The sequence below is a fragment of the Myxocyprinus asiaticus genome, chromosome 36 (genome assembly GCF_019703515.2).
Source record: "Myxocyprinus asiaticus isolate MX2 ecotype Aquarium Trade chromosome 36, UBuf_Myxa_2, whole genome shotgun sequence".
Taxonomy (NCBI): Eukaryota; Metazoa; Chordata; class Actinopteri; order Cypriniformes; family Catostomidae; genus Myxocyprinus; species Myxocyprinus asiaticus.
Window position 1 is genome coordinate 17,119,053 of NC_059379.1, and position 24,558 is coordinate 17,143,610.

General features: G+C 38.6%; 1 protein-coding gene and 1 long non-coding RNA gene across 2 annotated transcripts; one reads left to right on the forward strand and one right to left on the reverse strand.

The window, feature by feature from the left end:
- Positions 1-1,304: 1,304 nt before the first annotated feature.
- LOC127427010 (dual specificity protein phosphatase 3-like) lies at positions 1,305-24,193 on the reverse strand. Its single transcript, XM_051674288.1, has 3 exons — positions 23,419-24,193; positions 7,243-7,469; positions 1,305-3,733 (listed from the first exon to the last, which is right to left on the reverse strand). The coding sequence occupies exons 1-3, from the start codon at positions 23,583-23,585 to the stop codon at positions 3,525-3,527; spliced, it is 603 nt and encodes a 200-aa protein (XP_051530248.1). The 5' UTR covers positions 23,586-24,193; the 3' UTR covers positions 1,305-3,524.
- On the forward strand, positions 12,669-15,286 carry LOC127427013 (uncharacterized). Its single transcript, XR_007894890.1, has 3 exons — positions 12,669-12,923; positions 13,080-13,183; positions 14,527-15,286. It is a non-coding gene; the product is annotated as an uncharacterized LOC127427013 (long non-coding RNA).
- Positions 24,194-24,558: the final 365 nt, after the last annotated feature.

Sequence of the window (24,558 nt, forward strand, 5' to 3'; positions counted from 1 at the left end):
TGGAAATGGGGCCTGTCTAGATTTGATCAAAAAATGACTTTTTTTCAAATAATGATGGTGCTGTTTTTTACATCAGTAATGTCCTGACAATACTTTGTGATCAGTTGAATGCCACTTTGGTGAATTAAAGTAACAATTTCCTTCAGAAACAGCAAAATCTGTACATTATTCCAACCTTTTAGCCACCAGTGTATATACAAGTATATAGCTGGAACATAGAAATATAAAAAAGAGGCATACGTAGTGCTTTGTGTTATAATCTAGCCTTATATTTGAACTATGGTATTTTCAGTGATATTGGAAAACCCTCCATTAGTCATAACTAGGAAGAGAACCAGGGGCCCTTGTTATTGGATCAATCAAATATGATGAGTGAAATGAATTCAAAAAGTTAAATCTGTTCAAATCTGTTACATGTATTTATTTTAAGGGTGGGGGGGTTGGTGCACGAGTGTTGTTAGTGGTGTTGCATAAGTGTGGTTTCTGTTGACGGGGGGTGTAGGAGTGACCTTCATTCCAGCGAATTTCGTTGTGGTTATGGTTAGCGTCATGACGATATGATTCGATCCTTTGCTTCATTTGCACTTGAGGGGGCATAGGTATAATTTGAGGGAGCATAAGTATAATTTTGGGTGACAAAGCCCACCCCAGCACCCCCCTAGATCCGGCCCTGGTTCACTGTACTATTAAAACAAATTAACAAACTAACTTTCAGAACTCAAAACTGCACATGCAGTTCTGCATATCCTTTCTGAAGGATTCCAGTGTTAGAAATATGTGGCTTAAGTTTATTTTTAACAAGGTCCCAGATTATTTCAGTCTGATTTTAACAGATTGTCTGGCACAATTCAGCCCACATTTCTTTGTTATCCTGTCACAATGTAAAGCAGTTATTCAGGGATGGGGCAGCCCAAACTACACTGGACCTGACAGCAAATCTGCAGTGTAACTAAGGCCTGTTTACACCTGATATTAAGATGAGTTTTGGACAATTTGTTTGAAGTGGGACCACTCTAAAGACAGGTGTAAACTGGGTTCAAAACGATTTGTCCACTTCAACTGCATTTGGAGGTCGTCGAAAAAGCATGTGACCACATTGTGCTTGTAATGTAAACACATCCATTCTAATGTGTTCGAACAACAATGAAGCACCACCTACTCACCTGTCAATCAATTGCTTCACTGAAACAAGACTTTAAACTTTGCTGGTTATGTGTGGCTTAAAAAAGAAATAACCGTACAACCAGAACTCTGCTCTAAACATCATCTTTGCTCTTGGATTGAAGTAACCCAATTAAGCCCAGATACCATATAAGCCCACTTACTGTTTTATTTTGAAATATAAACAAGACAGAAAGCAAAAGAAAAAATTGTTGTTGCAGAGAAAATGCACACATTTATTGGTATCATTTCACTTTTTTATTTGGAGCCAATCAAATGTTTCGTTCTTGAGTTATTTAGGAACATGTGCTACCAGTGTTCGGTGGCCATTTTGGAAGTTGTTTCAAAACTTTCAAAAAAAATCTGGAGTCAGATGAACAAACCGGGCAAGGAATGACAAAATATGTAAAATTAAGAGATTAATAAATCAATTGATACTTGATATTATTTATTTTCTTTGTATTTAACAGTAATACTTTGTATTTGAAAAGATGGATTTGATGAGTATCTGGAGCTAGTGCAGGACACTGCCTCAGTGATGCTCACAAACATAGATGCAGTAAAATAAAAATAAAACATAAAAAAAGAATAAAAACTGCTGATAACCACATTATATTAAAATATTTAAGAAGCTTCTTGAGCTCAAACAAGATTTAGTGCTCTGTCTGTAATAATAAACCAGAATTATAACTTTCTTTTCAAGTGAGCTTATAAGGAACAGTGCCTTTGAAAAGCCTGTTTGCTCAAAGCTTAAAAGAAGAATAATTATATTATTTGTTTAAACATCAAACATGCTCTACATTGTAAAATATAGTGTTTTTTTATTCATGAAAAAAAGAAAATTATGTTTACCTTGACCCCTATTGTTCCTAATAAGCCCACTGAGCAAATAACCCATTGAACCTCATATTAAACTAAAATCCTTGTCAACTCTACATATTGAATCTATTTTCATTGCAGGGAGAAAATGAACAGGCAGAGAAAAATAAAAAAATAAGCACTGTCAGATTCAGAAATTAAGTATTTCATTAACTGGTTATGATGTTTGAGTTCTAAATCTAAAAAAAATAAATCAACATTGAGGTATTTATTTAGTAAAATGTGAAGCATTTAAATTTTTAAAAGCATAGTGGGCTTATTAAGAACATATGTAGGCTTAAATGGTACACATGTTCCTTTTAAGCCCACTCCAGACTTTTCACATTTGCAATTAAATAAAGTAAATTAATTTGCCAGTTTATGACAGAGCATAACATGAGTGTTTAAATGAGAGATTAATCTTTGATTTAAAACTCACTTTATTGGAAGGCTGTTAATATTTCTATTAGAAAACATGTAAAACTTAGATTTGGGTGGGCTTAATTGGGTCACTTCCCCTACATATAATTAGGAGAAACAGTGTGCATTTTTTTAGCACTTTCTTTTTCTTCTTTTACTTTGTGTGCTTTATTATCATGCAGTAATACACTGATGTGTGGCATGAGACTGGCAGTGAGAGACAGTGGCAAGACCATATGATTCAAGAGAAAAGAGATCTAATAGGGCTGATGCTTTATGGCTGATGCATATAACCGGGTTGAACCTGTTTGTAGAGTCTGTTGAATCAGAGCTACAACATGTGGATGGCTAGTTGCAAAGATATATCTTGTTGATTGTATCGGTACAACATGGAATGTTAATTTACCTCTTCTTCCTTTTTTAGTGAGTGAATGGGTTGTTTGCATTTACTGTCAAACAAGTTCTGTTTAGTCCTGATTTAAAATGCTGTAAAGCCATCAAAATCTGGCTATAGGTTTCTTAAAATGGGTTGTAAAAGGTACATTTCCATGCTTTACCTAAATATCATATCCCTCCACATACAAATAGGAATGGGATCAACATTTGTAATATTTCTGGCAATACAAGCCCACTGAATTATTGTGCTCTACTCTACAATCTTTATAGATGACTGTTGGGCTGTTATGCTCCAAAAGTAGAATCTGTAAAATATACAAACAGTTGGCTATTGGAATGCTTTAAGCTACAAGGTGTACCTAGTGAGAAATTGTCAATAATTATCATGGGAACATTAATTATTCAGATATGCCAGTAGATTTCCCTTTACCAGCCAGCTGGATGCAGGAGTAATTATTTAGGACACTGACAACACTTTGGGTGTGTTTGTGTGTTAGAATACAATGTATACCTCCATGCATATGCTCATTTGATCATACCTTTATGCACATATATTTATTACACTAGGACAGTCTCTTGGGGAAATATTGCATGTGCACACTCGTTTTGACCATGTGCACCTGCATTTGTGTGTGTATCTACAGAAACAATTCTCTCTTTGGAGGGGTAGAGCGCATGGAGGCATTCTATCATTTGGTCTTCAACTTGCCCTCCTTGGCCAGCTTTTCATTGAGTTGGCATAGCTGACACAGGAATCCATCATTGGGGCCAATCTCTCTCTTGTGCCTTACTGTAGCTGTGGCAACTCGTACGTCCATATTGTGACGCAGCATGAGGTAAGCTATGACAATTGTGGGCGAACGGCTGTAGCCCTCACGGCAGTGAACATAAATCTTTCCTAAAATAGAAATAAGAAAGAAAGGTTAAAAAAGTTGTTTGAGACAATGAGCTTCATGGGTGAGCATGGTGCAAGTGTTGGGGTCTCTCTTGTCCAGAATTATCAAGACGAGCTTTGAGTATACAAATTAATAATTTTATTAATAATTTTATTTATTTATCATACATTATACATTTGCACATATACAGTGAAATTCTTTTTTTTTTTTTTTTTTTTCACAAATCCCAGCTAAGCTGGTGTCAGATTGCAGGGTCAGCCACATTATGGCACCCCTGGAGCAGATAGGGTCAAGGGCCTTGCTCAAGGGCCCAACAGTGGCATGAACCCCCGACCTTCTGATCAGTAACCCAGAGCCTTAACCACTGAGCCACCACTACCCTCACTGAGCCAAATGTTATTGACATTGATGTTAAATGACAACTAGCCTAACTACCTTATCACAAATATGGACATGCAAATATACATATTTTTCAAATTGTCATTGTTCGGTTATTCAAACAACTAGTCGACTAAATGGTCTTACGGAATGCCTGTATAATTAGGCTGGTTTTATCTTAAAGGAATGTTCCAGGTTCAGTACAAGTTAAGCTCAATCGACAGCATTTGTGGCATAATATTGTTTACCAAAAAAATTAATTTTGACTCATTCCTCCTTTTCTTTAAAAAACTAAAATCGAGGTTACAGTGAGGCACTTACAATGGAAGTGAATGTGGACAATTTTTGGAGGGTTTAAACAGAAATGTGAAGCTTTTAATTTTATAAAAGCATTAATTCTTCTGTTAAAACTTGTGCTATTTGAGCTATAAAGTTGGTTAAATTGTCGTTAGGGTTAATAGTCATTTTAGGGTTTGTTGATATCACATCATCATGGTAATGAAGTTGTAAAATTGGCAATAACTTTAAACAGAAAAGGTTTAAGTTATTTTATCACACTAAAATCATGTTTACACGTCTATCCTTTATGTCTTGTGGAGTAACTTTTGAAACAGTGAGTATTTTAATGTTAAAAAAAACATCCACTTCCTTTATACTGCAAGTGCCTCACTGTAACCCAGATTTTAGCTTTTTTTTTTTTTAAGAAAAAGAGGAATGGGTCAAAATAAATTCTGTTAATCAACATTATGCCACAGATGCTGTCGATTGAGCTTAACTTGTACTGAACCTGGAACATTCCTTTAACATAATGCTGATCGGACGTATTCCTTGGGGGTTGGTGGAGGGCATTTACGTAATGCAAATTTTTTTTCAAAAACAACTATACGTAGTGCAACAGAATGGAACAAAACACAGGGGTTCTTGAGATGCATTTTTTAAAAGTTGGACTATGTTGAATGTATTACAGTGTCTCAAAAATGCAACGCTCATGATGGAACATTAAAAACAGAAGGAGATGTGATGCAACTGGCACGTTGGAATGATTTTGACTGTAGTGGTGGAGCTTTAAAGGGGATGAATTTAAAGACGCAACTTTTCCAAAAGGGTTTACCTTGCAAACTGTTTAACAGCTGAAGCACAGCATGCTATTAGCATGTTAAATAAAGAAACGGCATAAAAAAATATCAAAGAAAACATGAAAGTAGAAAAAAATCTAAATGTTGACCTAATTAAAGCAATATTCTGGGTTCAATACAAGTTATGCTCAATCGACAGCATTTGTGGCATGCTGTTGATTACTAAAAAATGTATTTTGACTTGCCCCTCCTTTTCTTAAAAAATAAAATATGGGTTACAGTGAGGCACTTACAATGGAAGTGAATGGGGGCCAAATTTTTAATGTTAATACTCACTTTTTTAAAAGTATTGCCACAAGGCATAACCAGTATGTGTGTAAACATGACTTAGGGTGATAAAGTCACTTACTAACCTTTTCTGTGTAAAGTTAAAGCCAATTTTACAACTTTGTTGCCATGATGATATAATGTCAACAAACCCCAAAACCCTAAAATGACTGTAAAAATTACAATTTAAACAACTTTACAGCTCAAATAATACATAAGTTTTAACAGAAGAATTAATGTAAGTGTTTTTAAGTTTCATATTTCTGCCTTTAAACCCATCAAAAATTGGCCCCATTCACTTCCATTGTTAATGCCTCACTGTGACCTCAATTTCTGCTTTTCTGTAAGAAAAGAACAGATGAGTCAAAATTTATTTTTGTGGTAATCAACATTATGCCGCTATCAATTGAGCTTAACTTGTATTGAACCTGGAATATTCCTTTAATCGAGTCAGTTGTTGGACGCTTAATCCAACAATGACCACTGACACTCATCCCTACCCCAAACCCTTTCATAACTGACCAGCCCTCCAGGAAACATGCAGATGTACATGTACACATTCATTATTGACCTTTACAGTCTCCTGGAGGAGTTCACCTTGCCAACCTTGGCTGTGATTATTTGGCAGATGCTGCACAGCATCTGAAACCTAATCCCTCCTCCACCCATAGCTTCACTTGCTTCCTCTCTCCCATGAGTGTGTGCTGTTTATGTGTCAAGGAGGTAACCTTCAATGATTCCCAAAACACTGCTGCCAGTGGATCAATGCAGAGCCTATCTTTAAAACAGATTCAGTGTGACTCAGAGGCAGCGGGAACTCTCAGCCCATCATCAATCCCTCTGCTCACTGTGATTCTGCTTGCAAATTCGCCTGATGACATCCAGCCCGCAGTAAGCACGACTGTTGCAAATGTCACAGCTGAGCTCCAATGGGCTGCAAAGTGGCAGCATATATTCTAGAGGTTTTTTCAGCTTAAGCTCTCAGTGAAAAGATTAGTGTCCTCCCTCAACCCAGGCTTGGCATCTGATTTACTGCTTACTGGGCTCCTGCTGCCCAGATGACTTGCAATTAAGATGCTTTATAGTTGCTCCTCTGTGTTAGAGATGGCATAAAATCCATGCCATAAAAGATAGTTTAAATGCACCAATTAAAAGCAAGACTGGTGTGCAAGACAAGATATCTAGGAATAAAATTGTGTAAAATGTAGGACTGCCAGTTTCACATTATTATCCTGGGTATATAACTGACCATGGTATGTAATGCAAGACATTGGATACACAAAAGAGTCCCATAAATCAATTTTATTCTTTCCTTTCATTTTTTTATGTACTGACATTTGTTTGTTGTTTTTGTAAGCTCAGCATTAAGAAAACACTGTGACAAATGTAAGAATGCGAGCATATGTGAAAAGGGTTTCTGTAAAAATATGAAGCTTGGCTTATTAGATAAAGGTCAAGCTATGAACATGCAGACTGCAATGTCTTAGCATAGTTTTTATCCGGACTCAAAGTCACTGTGTTGGCTTAATACTTAATGAATTATGAAGATGCTTTGTTGTTTCACATGGAATGAACAAGCTTTCTGTAATATTCTGGAAGAAGCTTCTTGTTTAATCTTTTCAGTGAACTGGAAATTCTGAATATTGCATGCTATATTTAGGTCTAAAGTGGGTGTTTGATAAGATGAAATAAAGCCATAATTAAAAAGAGTGTGAGGGAGAGCAGCTGACCTTTTCCATGTGCCAGAGCTTTATCGATGAAGTCTCCTGCTTCCTCAAAGAAGGCACTGATGTTGAACTGCTCAGTGTCATTGGCCTTTATGCCATGGTACGTAATCCCAGTTCCTGCATAGAACTCTGTGTTGGTGTTCACGTGCATGAATGAGTTTCCTTCAGCAACATTTAGTATGTGTGTCACACCCAGCCGCTGTAGACGCATCACATTCTGGGCCACAAACCTGGGGAGCAGAACCAGAGCACATGAGATTTCCCTGGACCAGACAAACCAATTTTGTAAAGAACTGTACCCAAAAATACAGAGAGAAATACAGACAGACAGACAGACAGATATTTGGGAACAAAAGACATTTAAAAGGTCTGAATTTACAGATATGACAGAGACAAACAGGCAGGCAGGCAGACAGACAGACAAACAGATAGGAAAGAATGACAGACAGACAGACAGATAGGAAAGAATGACAGACAGACAGATAGGACAGACAGACAGACAGATAGACAGATAGATAGAGTGAGAAATAGGCCTCAGATGGATCAATGTGACCTTGATGCTTGCTTAACTGTCTTGATCACAAAATGCACTTGGCAAGAATGTACTTCTGTAAGTGAGAGGAAACAACCCCATATATGGAGGATTGAGAAAGTTCAAGGTAAAGGATGTAACCAGCCATGTGTGACAAGAACCATATAACCCCATGCTTGCTTTTAATAAATCGAAGAACTGCTTGTGACATTCTGTGTCCATGTATTTCTTCCCATCCGGGTGGATTTATTTCTTGATCGAAGAGTGAATGTGAGGAAGACATAAAAGAGCATCAGAATCATATTAAACTAACAGTCTTGGTGTCAGAAGTGGGATATCTCTGGACAGGAAAGATCTTTTTTATAATTGATCTGCCTGTCTGTGAGATATCTTTTAAATATTGTTATAAAACGATAAAAAAAAAACTCCTTGTATCTCTACGATGGTCAGGATCCATCTGTGACACAAATGCGGTATGTGTCACTAGTCGTAGAATGATAAATTCACAAAAACCGCGGTCAGATCTCATGAGAAGTGAGGATCTTTGTTGTTGAAGACTGTTAAAAGGGCCAGTCCTGTGGATGAAGTGCGTGGATTCCACTAACAGTCAGTTAGTTTTGTTGCCACATTCACTCTTCGTGAAAGGAATGAACATGCTGAAATCAGAAAATGATTCATACCGAAAACCAGAACTATAGTAAACAAATAAAAAAAATTTGCAGACTTTTTGGTCATAGTAATAATTGTCCATATTGCATTTCATGTGAACAAGAGACATCTTTGTTGTGTGAACAAAATGAGACAGACAATAAGTAGACCAATACAAGATGAAATGCCTGTACATTGGATGTTTAGAAATAACAAAGGTTTCAAAACCGAACCGTTTGTCAGTAATCTGGCTGGATGGTCAGAGAGAAAAACACAATTAGACCCATTCCCCCGAGAGCGGTCATTCAAAAAGGGAGATTTAGAGGCTGCCAATTCAATGGTGAACAAAGGATGGGGCGACCCTGAATGGGATTATAAATATATGAAGAAATCATATGAAGTGTGGAAACAAATTAAGCCATATTGGGACAAAGGTCCAGAATACGGGAACAAAAAATATAAACAGGTTAGAAAACAGGGACATATGAGGCAGCAACTGAAGCCACATCAACCGTTGCTGTCAGCGCAGTCCTTGTCATTAAATCGCATGAATATCACAGTGCAATGGCAGCACAAGTGATTCCATCAGACAAAACTATCAAAAGACTCTACCCGTCTTTACAACAGACAGAAAAGAACAGCCACAATCGACAGAAACCACACAAAGTTTTCCTTTCGTTGCCATAAATGACGGATATAAAATAAAACCACAAAAAATGTCCGAAGTGTTGACGATTTGTAAAGAACTACCAGACCGGCCGATATTATCTTTTCACCGATATATCGGTATCGCCGTATATATTTTACCGATATGCGCCGATATGAAAACTTTTTTCAGAACATATAATGCAGAAAACAATATTTTAGAACTGGTGTCATAATGTAGTTTGTCCAGCAGAGCACGCTCCGACTCCATTGTTTACAGAGCTGAGCTGACGGGTGGCTCTGCAGACAGGGCAGAGTTGAGCTGTGTGTCGGTAAGTTGCTAACTAGTTTGTGAAATACATACTGGAAAGTTAATAAACAATGACCCCATCATTTTCCCTTTTCAATATTACTAATAAAACATTAACCCTGTCCCTGACAACCATGTCACTCATGTCTGTTTGCTGTTAGCCAGCTATAGTTTGTCAGTGCAGTCAGTAATGTAGCAGATTGAAAGGTAAACATCAGAGCACCTTTTTGCAGCTCAGCAGACAACAGTGCGGTAGTGGATTGTGTCTACTGAGTGTTGATTTCATGCTACGCTGTTACCTAGTTGGTGAGACACAATGCTGGAAAGTAAAATAAACAACGTCCGTCTTTTACTCTCTGTGACAATGAGCTTATAGCTAACTAGCTAATCACATAGCTACTTTCATTGTTGTCAGCTGAGTGGAAGCTAATGAGTAAACATGTATTCAATAAACTGTTTTGTTCAGGATTCACACTTTGGTAGCCCCTTCAACTGAACAATTCCAGTCATTGCATTTACAAAATGTAATATTTAAAAGTCTGGTTTTCCACCATTGAAAGTTTCCCCTGAACTTGCATAGCAGAATACGGTGTAACACCCCTGCCGCTGTTTATCTTGACTTGGCAGTATTAATATAGTCAGCAATTGACTGATACTAAATATACAATACTGATATTTTTATTTATTCTTTATTTTAATGGTCAGCCATTGACTGATACTAAACATACAGTACTGATGTTTATTAAGCTATTTATTGTATTTTTATTTATTCTTTATTTTCTCAGTGTTCACTTCTAGAATTTGTTGACAATGTATAATAATAATGTCAAATATTCTTTGATAAAAATATTTGTTTAAGAAAGCAGCCTTCTGAGTACCTTTGCATAGTCATATCAGTGCAAAATCAGTGAAAAACCACATAGAAAAGGGCTGTTTTCATTCTATCTCAAAAATTAACTATATCGGCGACCATATCGGTAATCTGTGAATTTTCCCTCTCTAAAATCGATATCGTCTCAAAAATCCCATATCGGTCAGTTCTAGTTATAGTCAATTGACAGGAAAACATTACAGATTAATTTTGATGTAAACTCTACCAAGTGAGGTGACCGAAAAAGAATTAATTGACGAAGTACCGGAATTGGCTAGCATGTACAATCTACCGGAAGTAAAAATGGAAGTAGATGAAGACAAACCCATGAAATTAAGATCAAAAGACAAAGGGGAAGACGGTGAGCAGTTGACTTTAAACATGCTAAAATGAACAGTTGACTTTAAATGGGCTAACCCACTGATGACCGAACGTATGTTCAGAAATCTAACTTTCTGACCAAATTACCAGACCGCAAATAACACCTATCATATGCTGCAAACACAAAACAAGAGAAGAATGGTAAAAAAAATTTAATCGCTTTAAGAAAGCATGGTCAGAAGAATCTAGTCTTGATTTGGATGATAGAAACAAACAATTGTTTGTTAATACATTCTTGAATAACATGAAGAGTGAAACAGCACAATTGCTTTGAATGACCACACCAAACATATTAACCATTCAACTGGACGAATTAGGTCAAAAGATAAGAGAACTATCAATCGCTGGAGCTTTTGAACCGAGCAAAAAACAGGCATTCATGCAATATGACCAACGCAACCAGGGTAATATGCGTCAAAGCCATCCACAAGGGCGGTGGCAGAATAAGGGTCAGGGTGGTTAGTACAAAAAGGCAAACTGTCGATATTGTGGCAAACTGGGCCATTGGGCAGCTGTCTGTCGAAAGAAAAAATACGACGAGGAACAGGGACAACCCCAACGAATGGAGCAGCCCAGTGATAATAGACAACCCAGACAACAGAATAACCCGCAATACCTGACCGAATGGACCCCACGCTAGGGGTGCCCACAGAGTGCAGAGCCCTCAACATGTTCTATGATTTCGATCAAATTTCCAAATAATTCTAATGCTTTACCTTTCATTGAATTGAATGTTGATCATAAACCATATGTTTTTCTGGTTGATAAAGGAGCTTCATATTCCTCATTGACTGGTCAGTGCTATGAGGCTCTATAATAGGGAGAACAATAAACTCTGTTGGGATAAACGGCATCCCTGTGAAACGTGAAATGACTCCGAATTTGCCAGTAACTTCCAAAGACATCCCAGATTTGTTCAAAATGCATGCTTTTGTAATCATACCAGATTCTCCATTCTGTTTACTGGGTCGAGATCTAATGCATAAAATTGGTGCACAAATTGTTTTTGACAATGCTTCTCTGCAACTCATGTTTCCTACTGTGTATTCAGTTACTGTGCCAACAGGGAGTGTGGGGGAGGAAGTGAGCCAAACGCAACTGGTTGAGGCTGATCAAGCGATGATAAACCCAAGATTATGAGCTCAGCACAAAGATGAAGCTGGCCTAATTGATGTGAAACCATATACAGCTAAATTAGCTGTAACCACTCCAGTACACTGTAAGCAGTATCATCTATTGATCAAAAAGGAGCAAGGTATTAGGCCAATCTTAGAACAATTGATTGAACAAGGTATTTTAATACCAACGCACTCTCCATACAACACTCCAATTAATCCTGTGAGAAAGGCTAACGGGACCTGGAGAATGACACAAGATTTGAGAAAAGTTAGTAATTTAATTCAACCACTTTCTCCAGTAGTACCAGATGTACAAACAATTATTAATTCAATATCATCAACACATGGTCATTTTAATGTAATTTATTTATGTTCTGCCTTTTTCAGTGTACCTGTTTCGCCTGTGACCCAGTCATTGTTCGCATTCACCTACGGGGGCCAACAATATACATGGACAAGACTGCCACAAGGGTACAGAAATTCACCAGCCGTCTTCTCAGCTGTTGTGCACTGTACATTACAGGATGTGAAACTGCCACCTGACACATGCCTGTTGCAGTATGCCGATGAGATCCTGGTTACTGCTGAAACATCAGAGGCTTGCAGACAAGCATCAGTTATTGTCTGTAAAATTTTAGCTCAGGATGGATTCAAGGCATCAAGCGAGAAGCTACAATGGGTTAAACAAAAGGTTGAATATCTCGGACTTGTGCTGACAAAGGGGACTGTACGGATGTCTGCAGATCGAATCAAGACAATTTCAAACTTTGGCCATCCACAAACAAAGAAACAAATGCAGAGTTTCCTGGGGTTGGTCAACTACTGCAGGTCATGGGTACCAAACTGTTTGATATATGACAAGACTCTGCGAGAAGCAACAATGAACAACAATGATGAAATCACTTGGCATTTAAACACCTGAAATTCTGTCTTGGAAAGCCACCAGCTCTGGGTCTTCCAGACTACAGCAAGCCTTTCCATTTGTACATGCACGAGGCTGCAGGGACGGCTGCCGCAATCCTTGACCAAGAGCACGGGGGCTCTTATCGCCCAGTGGCATATTTATCTAAAACATTGGATTCCGTTGCAAAGGGACTCCCTGGTTGTCTGCGAGCAGTGGTACAGGATGCAGAACGAGTTGTGCTTTCACATCCTCTGACTGTGCACACAACTCACCAGGTAGGTGCTATTATGCACAATATTTCAACACAACATATGACTGCACAAAGACAGTCTGGTTATGAAGCCATTTTAACATCTGCTGCTAATTTTACTCTAAAACCAACAATTGTGGTCCATGGACCAAGGATTCATTTGCATGATTTTTTGGTTCAGGGCACTTTTGAGGCTGACTCGCATGATTGTATGGAGAAAATACAGGTGTCCACTGCATGCAGACAGGATGATTCTGCATCCGCTCTGCAAGAGAGGAGACACTGGTATGTACATGGCTCATGCTACAAACCAAATGACAATGTGTACTGGTGTGGTTATGCAATTACAGAGCTACCCAATCAAATTATAGAAGCATACTTGTTACCACACAAATCAGCGCAAGCCGCCGAACTAGTAGCACTAATGAGAGCCTGTCAATTGGCAGAAGACCAATGCATAAATATATAGAGAGATTAAAAATATGCATATGGGGTTGTGCACAATTTTGCAAAATTATGGGAAGAAAGAAATTATACAACCTCGATTAAAGCAGCACAACTGCCTTCCAAATTAGCAGTAGTCAAAATGGTAGGCCATACCACTGGTGACTCGGAAGACGCAAAGGCAACAGGCTTGCAGATGAAGTAGCAAAGTGGGCAGCAAAAGAGGTAAATCACAGCCCACACATAGGTAAAGGGGATACCGAAGTAGACATCGTGCCAATGATGCATTCCACTTTGACTAGTGATCTAGACATAAAAATTTTGCAACCTAATCCAACAGCACACAACCTTGAGCACTGGGCAGACAATGAGGTATAAGATGATGGGGGACTGCTAAAAGACAAACAAAAACGATTAGCACTACCAACATTAGCAATAGTGCTGCTGTGTAGACATTACCATGGCATATCACATATTTCAAAAGAAAAGGTGATGCATTGCAAAGGTGAGAAAAACAGTTTCTTTAATTCTAGATGCGTGCCTAGTGTGTGCACCAACCGACAACACACGAATCATTACCTCACCCGGAGGCCCCATTCCAACATCTGCAAATTGATTTCACACACATGCTGGTATACTCCTGGTGATTACAGAACGATTTTCAAAATGGCCAGAAGCCTTCCCATGCAGCAAAGAAAATGCACAAACTGTTGTAAAACTTTTGACAAAAGAGATAATTCCACGTTTTGGAATTCCATCGGTCATTGAAAGTGACAATGGAACTCTGTTTGCTTCAAAAGCGACAAAACTCCTAGTTAAGGAGCTAATCATTAATTGGCATTTCAACATACCATACCATCCACAATCAGCAGGGGTGGTAGAAAGCACAAACAGAACAATAAAAGATAGGTTGACTGAGGCATGCCTGGAAACGGGCTGAAAATGGGTAGATTTACTACCAGCAGTATTAACAGAGATAAGAATGACTCCAGCAGCAACAACAAGAATGTCTCCATTTGAAATACTAATGGGTAGGCCTTTCCCGACACCTTGGGTCAAAGGCCGCACATGCTCTTTGTCCACAGGTGATTTGGAGGTGGTAGTAGCTGATTATGTGGATTCCCTTGTTCAAACATTGAATGGCATAAATGGTGATGTTTCTCTTTCTCTCCCTATGCCCACAGAAAAGCCGACTCACCCATTTGTTCCAAATTACCAGGTCCTAGTTAAGTGTCTGAAACCAACGAAGCTTGGTGAGCCCAAGTATCTGGGTACAACAATGGTTCTGGCGGTAACCAGGACAGGGGTACTGACAGATCTGTAACCACAGTGGATACACGCAAGCCATGTGAAGCCTGCACCTGGGGAGAGCCTGACTATTTCGAAAGCGAACAGTGAAAGTACTGGAGGAGATGAACATGCAGCGCCAGTGCCTAACCAGGAACTTGTGAATTAGAAGGGACAAAGAATGAAGTTCTTTATTATGTCGCTCTATCTTATGGCAGTAGTCGAAGCACGTATATCTAGTGGTAATGACACATGGATAGATGATGGTGATGCACCACATACCTACGCTACCAATTTATGGTGGAAACTAGCTAACTTCATGGCCAAAAATACGGGAAAGAAGGGTAGTTTTTATGTATGTACGCATATGCCGCATAGTGCATCTATACCAGCGGTAAAGGTAACACCGGTAAAAGAACAGGAGCTGGTGTGCTTACTAGGAGTTGTATAACTATGTAACCCCATAACACCTACTAAACAAGGAACACGAGTGATAGGAGACCGATATTGGCAATGTGGTCATAATTTGTACACTGCTCTGCCGGAATTATGGACAGGCAGATGTGCCATGGTAGAATTAAGTGACTACAACATGGTGGTCCGAGCTATTGAGAAAACAACAAACAGAAGAAGGAGAAACAGTCTAAATGGACCCAATAACACACCGAGAGAACAGATTATGGACAGGAACAGAGAAATTCCACTGTTCCCACAAGTGGGTGTTGCAGTACGACAGCAAGAATTTGAAATGATTAGATATGAACTGAAATCATTCCTAAATTCGACAAAAACAAAGATTGATGCACTACGCCAAGAACTAAAAGGCCTAAGATTAACAGCGCTACAAAATAGACTGGTCCTTGACCAGTTAACAGCTGCCAGTGTATGTTATCGTGGGAACGATTTGCTGTACTTTCATTCCAGAAAACGATGAAGATGGACATGCCATAGAAACGGGCCTAAAAAACATGACGAAGATAGCAGCGGTCTTGACAGCGAGAGAAACTCTAGATGATGTCAACGACTTATTGACATGGTTAAATGGTTGGGTAAAAATGTTTTTGAATGCTTTAATACCTATAGGGGTAATTTTACTTGCTATGCCATTACTGATTTGTTGTGCGATTCCATGTGCTTTAGCATTGGTCAATAGGACCATTGATAACGCTTTAATGCTAATTACACTCCGATAAACCTTGAAGATGCTGATAGAGATGGTTATGGGACACATTGGGAGGAATATGATGGTAACGAGTAAAAGATAGAATGTAAGGTAAACAAGATTTGATTTTTGAATAGCCATCTGAGGAACTTGTCTCTTTGAGACAAAAGTGGGCAATGTGAGAAATAGGCCGCAGATGGAACAATGTGACCTTGATGCTTGCTTATCTGCTTTGTATGTTTTCGGCACTGTCTTGATCACAAAATGCACTTGGCAAGAATGTACTTCTGTAAGCGAGAGGAAACAGCCCCATATATGGAGGTTTGAGAAAGTTCAAGGTAAAGGATGTAAACAGCCTTGTGTGACAAGAACCATATAACCCCATGCTTGCTTTTAATAAATCGAAGAACTGCTTGTGACATTCTGTGTCCATGTATTTCTTCCCACCCGGGTGGATTTATTTCTTGATCGAAGAGTGACTGTGACGAAGACATAAAAGAGCATCAGAATCGTATTAAACTAACAGGCAGACAGACAGGCAGACAGACAGATAGGAAAGAAAGACACACAGACAGACAGACAGATAGGAAAGAATGACAGACAAGCAGACAGACAGAGAGAAAAGAATAAAAGACAGACAGACAGACAGATAGACAGATAGATTAGGAAAGAAAGACAGACAGATAGGAAAGAAAGACAGACAGGCATATAGACAGATAGGAAAGAATGACAGACAGACAGACAGATAGAGATACAGACAGACAGACAGATAGGAAAGAATGACAGACAGACACACAGACATATAGAGAGAAAAGAATAAAAGACAGACAGACAGACAGACAGATAGATAGATAGAGATTAGGAAAGAAAGACAGACAGACAGATAGGAAAGAATGACAGACACAGACAGATAGACAGATAGATAGGAAAGAATGACAGACAGAGACAGACAGACAGACAGATACATAGATAGGAAAGAATGACAGACACAGACAGACAGATACATAGGAAAGAATGACAGACAGACAGACAAAGACAGACAGACAGACAGACATAGATAGATAGGAAAGAATGACAGACAGAGAGATAGACAGACAGATAGGAAAGAATGACAGACAGACAGACAGATAGATAGAAAAGAATGAAAGACAGACATACAGTTTTGCTCAAAAGTTTGCATACCTTTGGAGAAATGGTAATATATGTACCATTTTTAAAGAAAACATGAGTGAGCAGGCAAAACACATTTCTTTTATTTCTTATGGGATTCATATTCAACTGTTGATTGTGTAACAGAATGGCACAATCATAAAGCAAAACATGACAACAAAGAAAAAAATGAAATGACCCCTGTTCAAAAGTCTGCATACCCTTAGTTCTTAATACTGTGTATTGCCCCCTTTAGCATCAATGACAGCATGCAGTCTTTTGTAATAGTTGTCTATGAGGCCCCAAATTCTTGCAGGTGGTATAGCTGCCCATTCGTCTTGGCAAAATGCCTCCAGGTCATGCAAAGTTTTTGGTCGTCTTGCATGAACCGCACGTTTGAGATCTCCCCAGAGCGGCTGGATGATATTAAGGTCAGGAGACTGTGATGGCCACTCCAGAACCTTCACTTTTTCTGCTATAACCACTGGAGAGTTAACTTGGCCTTGTGCTTAGGGTCATTGTCGTGCTGGAATGTCCAAGAGCGTCCCATGCGCAGCTTTCTTGCAGAAGAATGCAAATTGGCTGCCAGTATTTTATGATAACATGCTGCATTCATCTTGCCATCAATTTTCACAAGATTCCCCGTGCCTTTAGAGCCCACACACCCCCAAAACATCAGTGAGCCACCATCATGCTTCATAGTGGGGATGGTACTCTTTTCACTATAGGCACAGCGCTTATGGTTGTGACCATAAAGCTCTATTTTGGTCTCATCTCTCCAAATGACAGTGAGCCAGAAGCTGTGAGGCGTGTCAAGGTGTTGTCGGGCATATTGTAACCGGGCTTTTTTGTGGCATTGGCGCAGTAAAGGCTTCTTTCTGGCAACTCGACCATGCAGCTAATTTTGGTTCAAGTATCGTCGTATTGTGCTCCTTGAAACAACCACACCGTCTTTTTCCAGAGCAGCCTGTATTTCTCCTGAGGTTACCTGTGGGTTTTTCTTTGTATCCCGAACAATTCTTCTGGCTGTTGTGGCTGAAATCTTTCTTGGTCTACCTGACCTTGGCTTGGTATCAAGAGATCCCCGAATTCTTAATAAGTGATTGAACAGTACTGACTGGCATTTTCAAGGCTTTGGATATCTTTTTATATCCTTTTTCATCTTTATAAAGTTCCATTACCTTGTTACGCAGGTCTTTTGACAGTTCTTTTCCGCTCCCCATTGCTCAGTATCTAGCTTGCTCAGTGCGTCCACGTGAGAGCTAACAAACTCATTGACTATTTATACACAGACACTAATTGCAATTTAAAAAGCCACAGGTGTGGGAAATTAACCTTTAATTGACATTTAAACCTGTGTGTGTCACCTTGTGTGTCTGTAACAAAGCCAAACATTCAAGGGTGTGTAAACTTTTGATCAGGGCCATTTGGGTGATTTCTGTTATCATTATGATTTAAAAAGGAGCCAAACAACTATGTGATAATAAATGGCTTCATATGATCACTATCCTTAAATAAAAGACAGTTTTTTTGCATGATCAGTCATATTTTCAAAATCAATGCCAAAATTTCACAATTTCTGCCAGGGTATGCAAACTTTTGAGCAGAACTGTAGATAGATAGATAGACAGATAGATAGACAGACAGGAAAGAATGACAGACAGATAGATAGGAAAGAATGACAGACAAACAGATTAGATAGATAGACAGACAGATAGACAAGAATGACAGAGAGAGATAGACAGACAGATAGATAGATAGGAAAGAATGACAGACAGAGATACACAGACAGATAGATAGATAGGAAAGAATGACAGACAGATAGACAGACAGATAGATAGATAGGAAAGAATGACAGACAGAGATAGACAGACAGATAGATAGATAGGTAGATAGATAGATAGATAGATAGATAGATAGATAGGAAAGAATGACAGAGATAGACAGATAGATAGATAGATAGATAGATAGATAGATAGATAGATAGATAGATAGATAGATAGATAGATAGATAGATAGGAAAGAATGACAGACATTGACAGACAGATAGATAGATAGGAAAGAATGACAGACATAGACAGACAGATAGATAGATAGGAAAGAATGACGACAGACAGACAGATTAGATAGATGATAGAAAAGAATGAGATAGACAGACAGATAGATAGATAGACAGACAGACAGACAGACAGAGACAGACAGACAGATAGGAAAGAATTGCAGACAGAGACAGACAGACAGATACATAGATAGGAAAGAATGACTGACAGAAAGACAGATATAGATAGATAGATAGATAGATAGATAGATAGATAGATAGATAGATAGATAGATAGATAGAAAGAATGACAGAGATAGACAGACAGATACATAGTTAGGAAAGAATGACAGACAGACATAGATAGATACAGACAGACAGACAGATAGATAGGAATGACAGACAGACAGATAGACAGACAGATAGATAGATAGATAGATAGATAGATAGATAGATAGATAGATAGATAGATAGATAGATAGAAAAGAATGACAGAGATAGACAGACATATATAGATAGGAAAGAATGACAGACAGACATAGATAGATACAGACAGACAGACAGATAGATAGGAATGACAGACAGACAGATAGACAGATAGATAGATAGATAGATAGATAGATAGATAGGAAAGAATGACAGACAGACAGACAGACAGACACATAGGAAAGAATGACAGACATACAGACAGACAGACAGATACATAGATAGGAAAGAATGACAGACAGACATAGATAGATAGATAGATAGATAGATAGAAAGAATGACAGACAGAGACAGACAGACAGATACATGGATAGGAAAGAATGACAGACAGACAGACAGATATAGACAGACAGACAGACAGATAAGAAAGAATGAATGACAGGAAAGAATGACAGACAGAGACAGACAGACAGATACATAGATAGGAAAGAATGACAGACAGACAGATATAGACAGACAGACAGATAGATAGATAGCTAGATAGATAGAAAAGAATGACAGACAGAGACAGACAGACAGATAGATAGGAATGACAGACAGACAGATATAGATAGATACAGACAGACAGACAGACAGATAGATAGGAATGACAGACAGACAGACAGACAGACAGATAGGAAAGAATGACTGACAGACAGACAGAGATAGATAGATAGGAAAGAATGACAGACAGACACATAGGAAAGAATGACAGACAGATACATAGATAGGAAAGAATGACAGACAGACAGACAGACATAGATAGATAGATAGATAGATAGATAGATAGATAGATAGATAGATAGGAAAGAATGACAGACAGACAGACATATAGGAAAGAATGACAGACAGACAGACAGAGATAGATAGATAGGAAAGAATGACAGACAGACACATAGGAAAGAATGACAGACAGACAGATACATAGATAGGAAAGAATGACAGACAGACAGACAGACATAGATAGATAGATAGATAGGAAAGAATGACAGACAGACAGACAGATAGGAAAGAATGACAGACAGACAGACAGATAGGAAAGAATGACAGACAGACACATAGGAAAGAATGACAGACAGACAGACAGATACATAGATAGGAAAGAATGACAGACAGACATAGATAGATAGATAGATAGATAGATAGATAGAAAAGAATGACAGACAGACAGATACATAGATAGGAAAGAATGACAGACATAGACAGACAGACAGACAGATAGATAGAAAAGAATGACAGACAGAGACAGACAGACAGATACATAGATAGGAAAGAATGACAGACAGACAGACAGATATAGACAGACAGATACATAGATAGGAAAGAATGACAGACAGACAGATATAGATAGATACAGACAGACAGACAGACAGACAGACAGACAGACAGATATACAAAGAGCCATAGGTGTCCAAATAGTGCCCAAAAATAGGACTATGATTCCACAGAGAGAGAACAAGAGAGAAGAGAGCTGAGCAGAGGGCTCTGTCATGTAGTTGCATTGTCTCTATTTTGCTGGAACACCTGGAACTCTTTCATCTTTACCTATTAAAAAACTTTTTTATGTCTCTCTCGTCCACTCGTCAGCTCCATCCTTGTGATTATACAGTAAATAAGTGTATAAATGGGTAATGGAGAATACATAAACAAACACTACCTTATTCATTTAAAGGGATAGTTCATCCAAAAATGAAAATTATAGAATAATTTATTTACCTTCATGTTCCAAACCGAACTCACTTCTTTCGTAGAACACAAACTGTTTAGGTAGAATGTTTGTGACTGACAGCCGCAGTCACCACTGACTTTCATTGTATGGAAAATTATGCATAAAATTAACATAATATAAAAGATGCTAACATTTTCCTAAAATCTCCCTTTTGTGTTCCATGAAAGACAAAGTCAGACGGCGTTGGAACAACATGAGGATAAGTAATGATGACAGACTATTCATTTTTGGGTGGATTATCAACACACCTAAAAATAACATGACGAGTCTAATAGCCTAATTTACGGAGTATTTCACCTATTGTACAAGACAAAATTATGCAAAATACCCTGCACAACCCAAATAAACCCAAATATGTGTGTGTATAAAATAAGGGAGAGAGAGAGAGAGAGAGAAAAAAAAGTGTTTGCTTTACATCTTATTCACCTGTCCTGCACTCTGTTCACTGCAGTCCCTTCACATGCATTATTAATGCAAGTCTTACAAAGAGAGGTGTGCTATGAAGAGAATGCCCCATTACCCCATAGTGTACTCTTACATACATCAAATGGTCCTAATAGTTCTGGAGGTCTCAACTCCACAATTAACAAATTCAACTAAACACATTTATGATGAACTGATCATTATTAATAGTTTTCAACAGAAACAGTGTTACTAATGTTGAAAGCATTATTACTAACAGAAAATTTGAAGTCATCGAAGTCTGTTATACAAGACTTTTTTATAACTAAAGACAGTATTATTTAAATGTATGCCCTACAATCATAACACTAACTTAATAATAATCTTACTAGCTTGGCATACACTTATTTCTGCATTAATTTTATTAATCTGCTCTATAGTATTAAATAACCAGCAACAAATCAGTGCAAGCTGAACACAATGTGGATATTGCAATGCTTTTATGTATCTAAACGAGCAATTGCAGTATTTCTATAAATAGTATTATGTTACTCAAACAATATACTTATTTATATTAAAATATAAGTTAAAACCTGGACTCTCAAGTGAGTATAAATTGTCACTACATTAACAGCTCAGTGAGAATGTTTTGTTAATATCTTCAACTGACCATACAGTATGTCAGTTCCCGCTGCTTGTATTAGCACAGACAAAACCAGGCACAACCAGCAGACTGTGGTTTTATGCTTAAATTGATTTATTGTTACAAAGAAATAATGTGCTTATTGGATAGTTAGCCAACACACTAATGCTTATGTGAGCTGATTTATTTATTTTATTTATTTATTTTTGGGGGTATTTTTCACCCCTTTTCTCCCCAATTTGGAATGCCCAATTCCCAATGCGCTCTAGGTCCTCGTGGTGGTCTACTGACTCGCCTCAATATGGGTGGCGGAGGATGAACCTCAGTTGCCTCCGCATCTGAGACCGTCAGTCTGCACATTTTATCACGTGGCTTGCTTAGTGTGTTACTGCGGAGACATAGTGTGTGGAGGCTTCACGCTATTTTCCGCGGCATCCACGCACAACTCACCACGTGCCCCACCAAGCCACTTTATAGCGACCACAAGGAGGTTACCCCATGTGACTCTACCCTCCCTAGCAACCAGGCCAATTTGGTTGCTTAGGAGACATAGCTGGAGCCACTCAGCACGCCCTGGGGAGGTAGTCAGCGTCAATACTGCTGAGCTACCCAGGCCCCCATGTGAGCTGATTTATTAAAGAAACAAGTGACACAGAGGAATGACCATTCATAAATTGATCATCTGTGTCCATAAGCTGTTTGTGTTTGTTTACAAAACCTTCCTCAATTAAAAAAAAATAAATAATTATTTAAAAATTCAAAGCATAAAACAATTACTCCAACAAATTGTCACTTAAAATATATAACTAAATATAATTTTACCCATTGATGTTAGCCACAAACAAACAAACAAACTGGTTTGCTTTATCTCAAATAATCAAGCGTTATAAATCTTTTATTTTTTTTATTTTTTTCCTGTGGGTTCATGATTGTTCTCGTATGCGGAGAGGAGACGTGGTGCTCTCCATACACAGGTTTTTGTTTTGCCCCAGGACACCGTAAAAGTCTCCTTTGCTATTGTATTTGCAACACAAAGAGGTTTTCTTGATATGCTACAGATTTTCTGAATGGGTCTGTTGCATGTGCCACATCACGAGTCGTGTTGCTGAAACCCATACCTGTCAGTCAGTATTTTCCTGCCATCAGATGCATGCATGCATTTCTCACATTTTAAGACTAACTGTAAGATCATTTAACTTACGCATTGCCAATGTAAATCCTGGGAAACACCTCGTTGAAATGTTGTGCTGGCAGACTGTAGAAGCCGCTGCCGTTGGACAGCAGCTTGTTGAGCTGTTGTACAGTCGCCTCGTTGTCTGGCACAGTGTCTTCCAGTGGTACCTTCGCGGGACTGTGATGTTTCTTCATGCTTCAGTCCTCCTCCAAGCGCAATAAACAAGTGTCTAGTGATCAAAATGTGACGATAATCGATTTTCCTGCATTTTAACTCCTTTTCATCGCGCTGATTTCATGCGTGCTTTCCTGAGACGCACGCGCGCACGGTCAGACAAACACACCCAGACTCGCCCACCGGCGGCGTTCTGATGTGATTCTCCGGTGAGATCGAGAACGGAACTACGGAACTGGCGGAGGATGGCGACACGAAGCGCACCGATACACAAGTCAATTAAAGCGGCGTTAAAGGGGATGCAACTCGCCCGATGAATTCTGCCACATTTCAGACAACATCTCGCGCGTGTCTGTCTCCTTCCGTGCGTAAAACTATGTCCGTAGAGCGCATTCTTTACTTGCTAACCGTTTTTGTAACGCCTATTGATCGTATTGCTTCTAGTCAAACGAGTCGGTCTTCATATCGAGCGTCGACCCCCTCCCTTTCAGAACGGTGAGATTGGTGTGTTAATTGATGTTATGACAGGCAGGCTTCTACTGGAAGCGAACAAGCTCTTTTCTTTCTCTGTCTTTCTTTTTAACCCAACAAGTGGCTTTTTAAAGAACATGTATCAAAAATGTTAAGGGATAGTTCCTCCGAAATGAAAATTCTGTCATCCTTTACTCACACTCGTTGTTTCTTTCAAACCTGTTTGAGTTTCTTTATCCTTTTATGTTATCCTCAGTCATCATGCACATTCACTGCATCTTTTTTCCATACAGTGAAAGTGAATGGTGACTGAGTGAACTCTGCCTAACCAGTGTTGCCAACTATTTCTCATGGGAAGTCGCCAAAGGCTCCCTAAAATGTCGCCAAACGTAGCTAAATCGCGTGATGACGTCATTTATTACGTAAGACGTCAAATTTAATTGACGCAAAGAGCTATGGCAATTCTTTAAAGGTGTAGAACCGTTTTTTTGTTTGTTTGTTTGTTTTTAGTTTTTTTTTTTA

What these genes read in the sequence shown, in the direction of transcription:
- LOC127427010 (XM_051674288.1), bottom strand. Translation starts at nt 23,585, where the DNA reads ATGAAGAAACATCACAGTCCCGCGAAGGTACCACTGGAAGACACTGTG. An exon ending in AGGATTTACATTGGCAATGC is followed by an intron (nt 7,470 to 23,418) that starts GTAAGTTAAATG and finishes TCTGCTCCCCAG; the next exon opens with GTTTGTGGCCCAGAATGTGA. An exon ending in AGCTCTGGCACATGGAAAAG is followed by an intron (nt 3,734 to 7,242) that starts GTCAGCTGCTCT and finishes TTTCTATTTTAG; the next exon opens with GAAAGATTTATGTTCACTGC.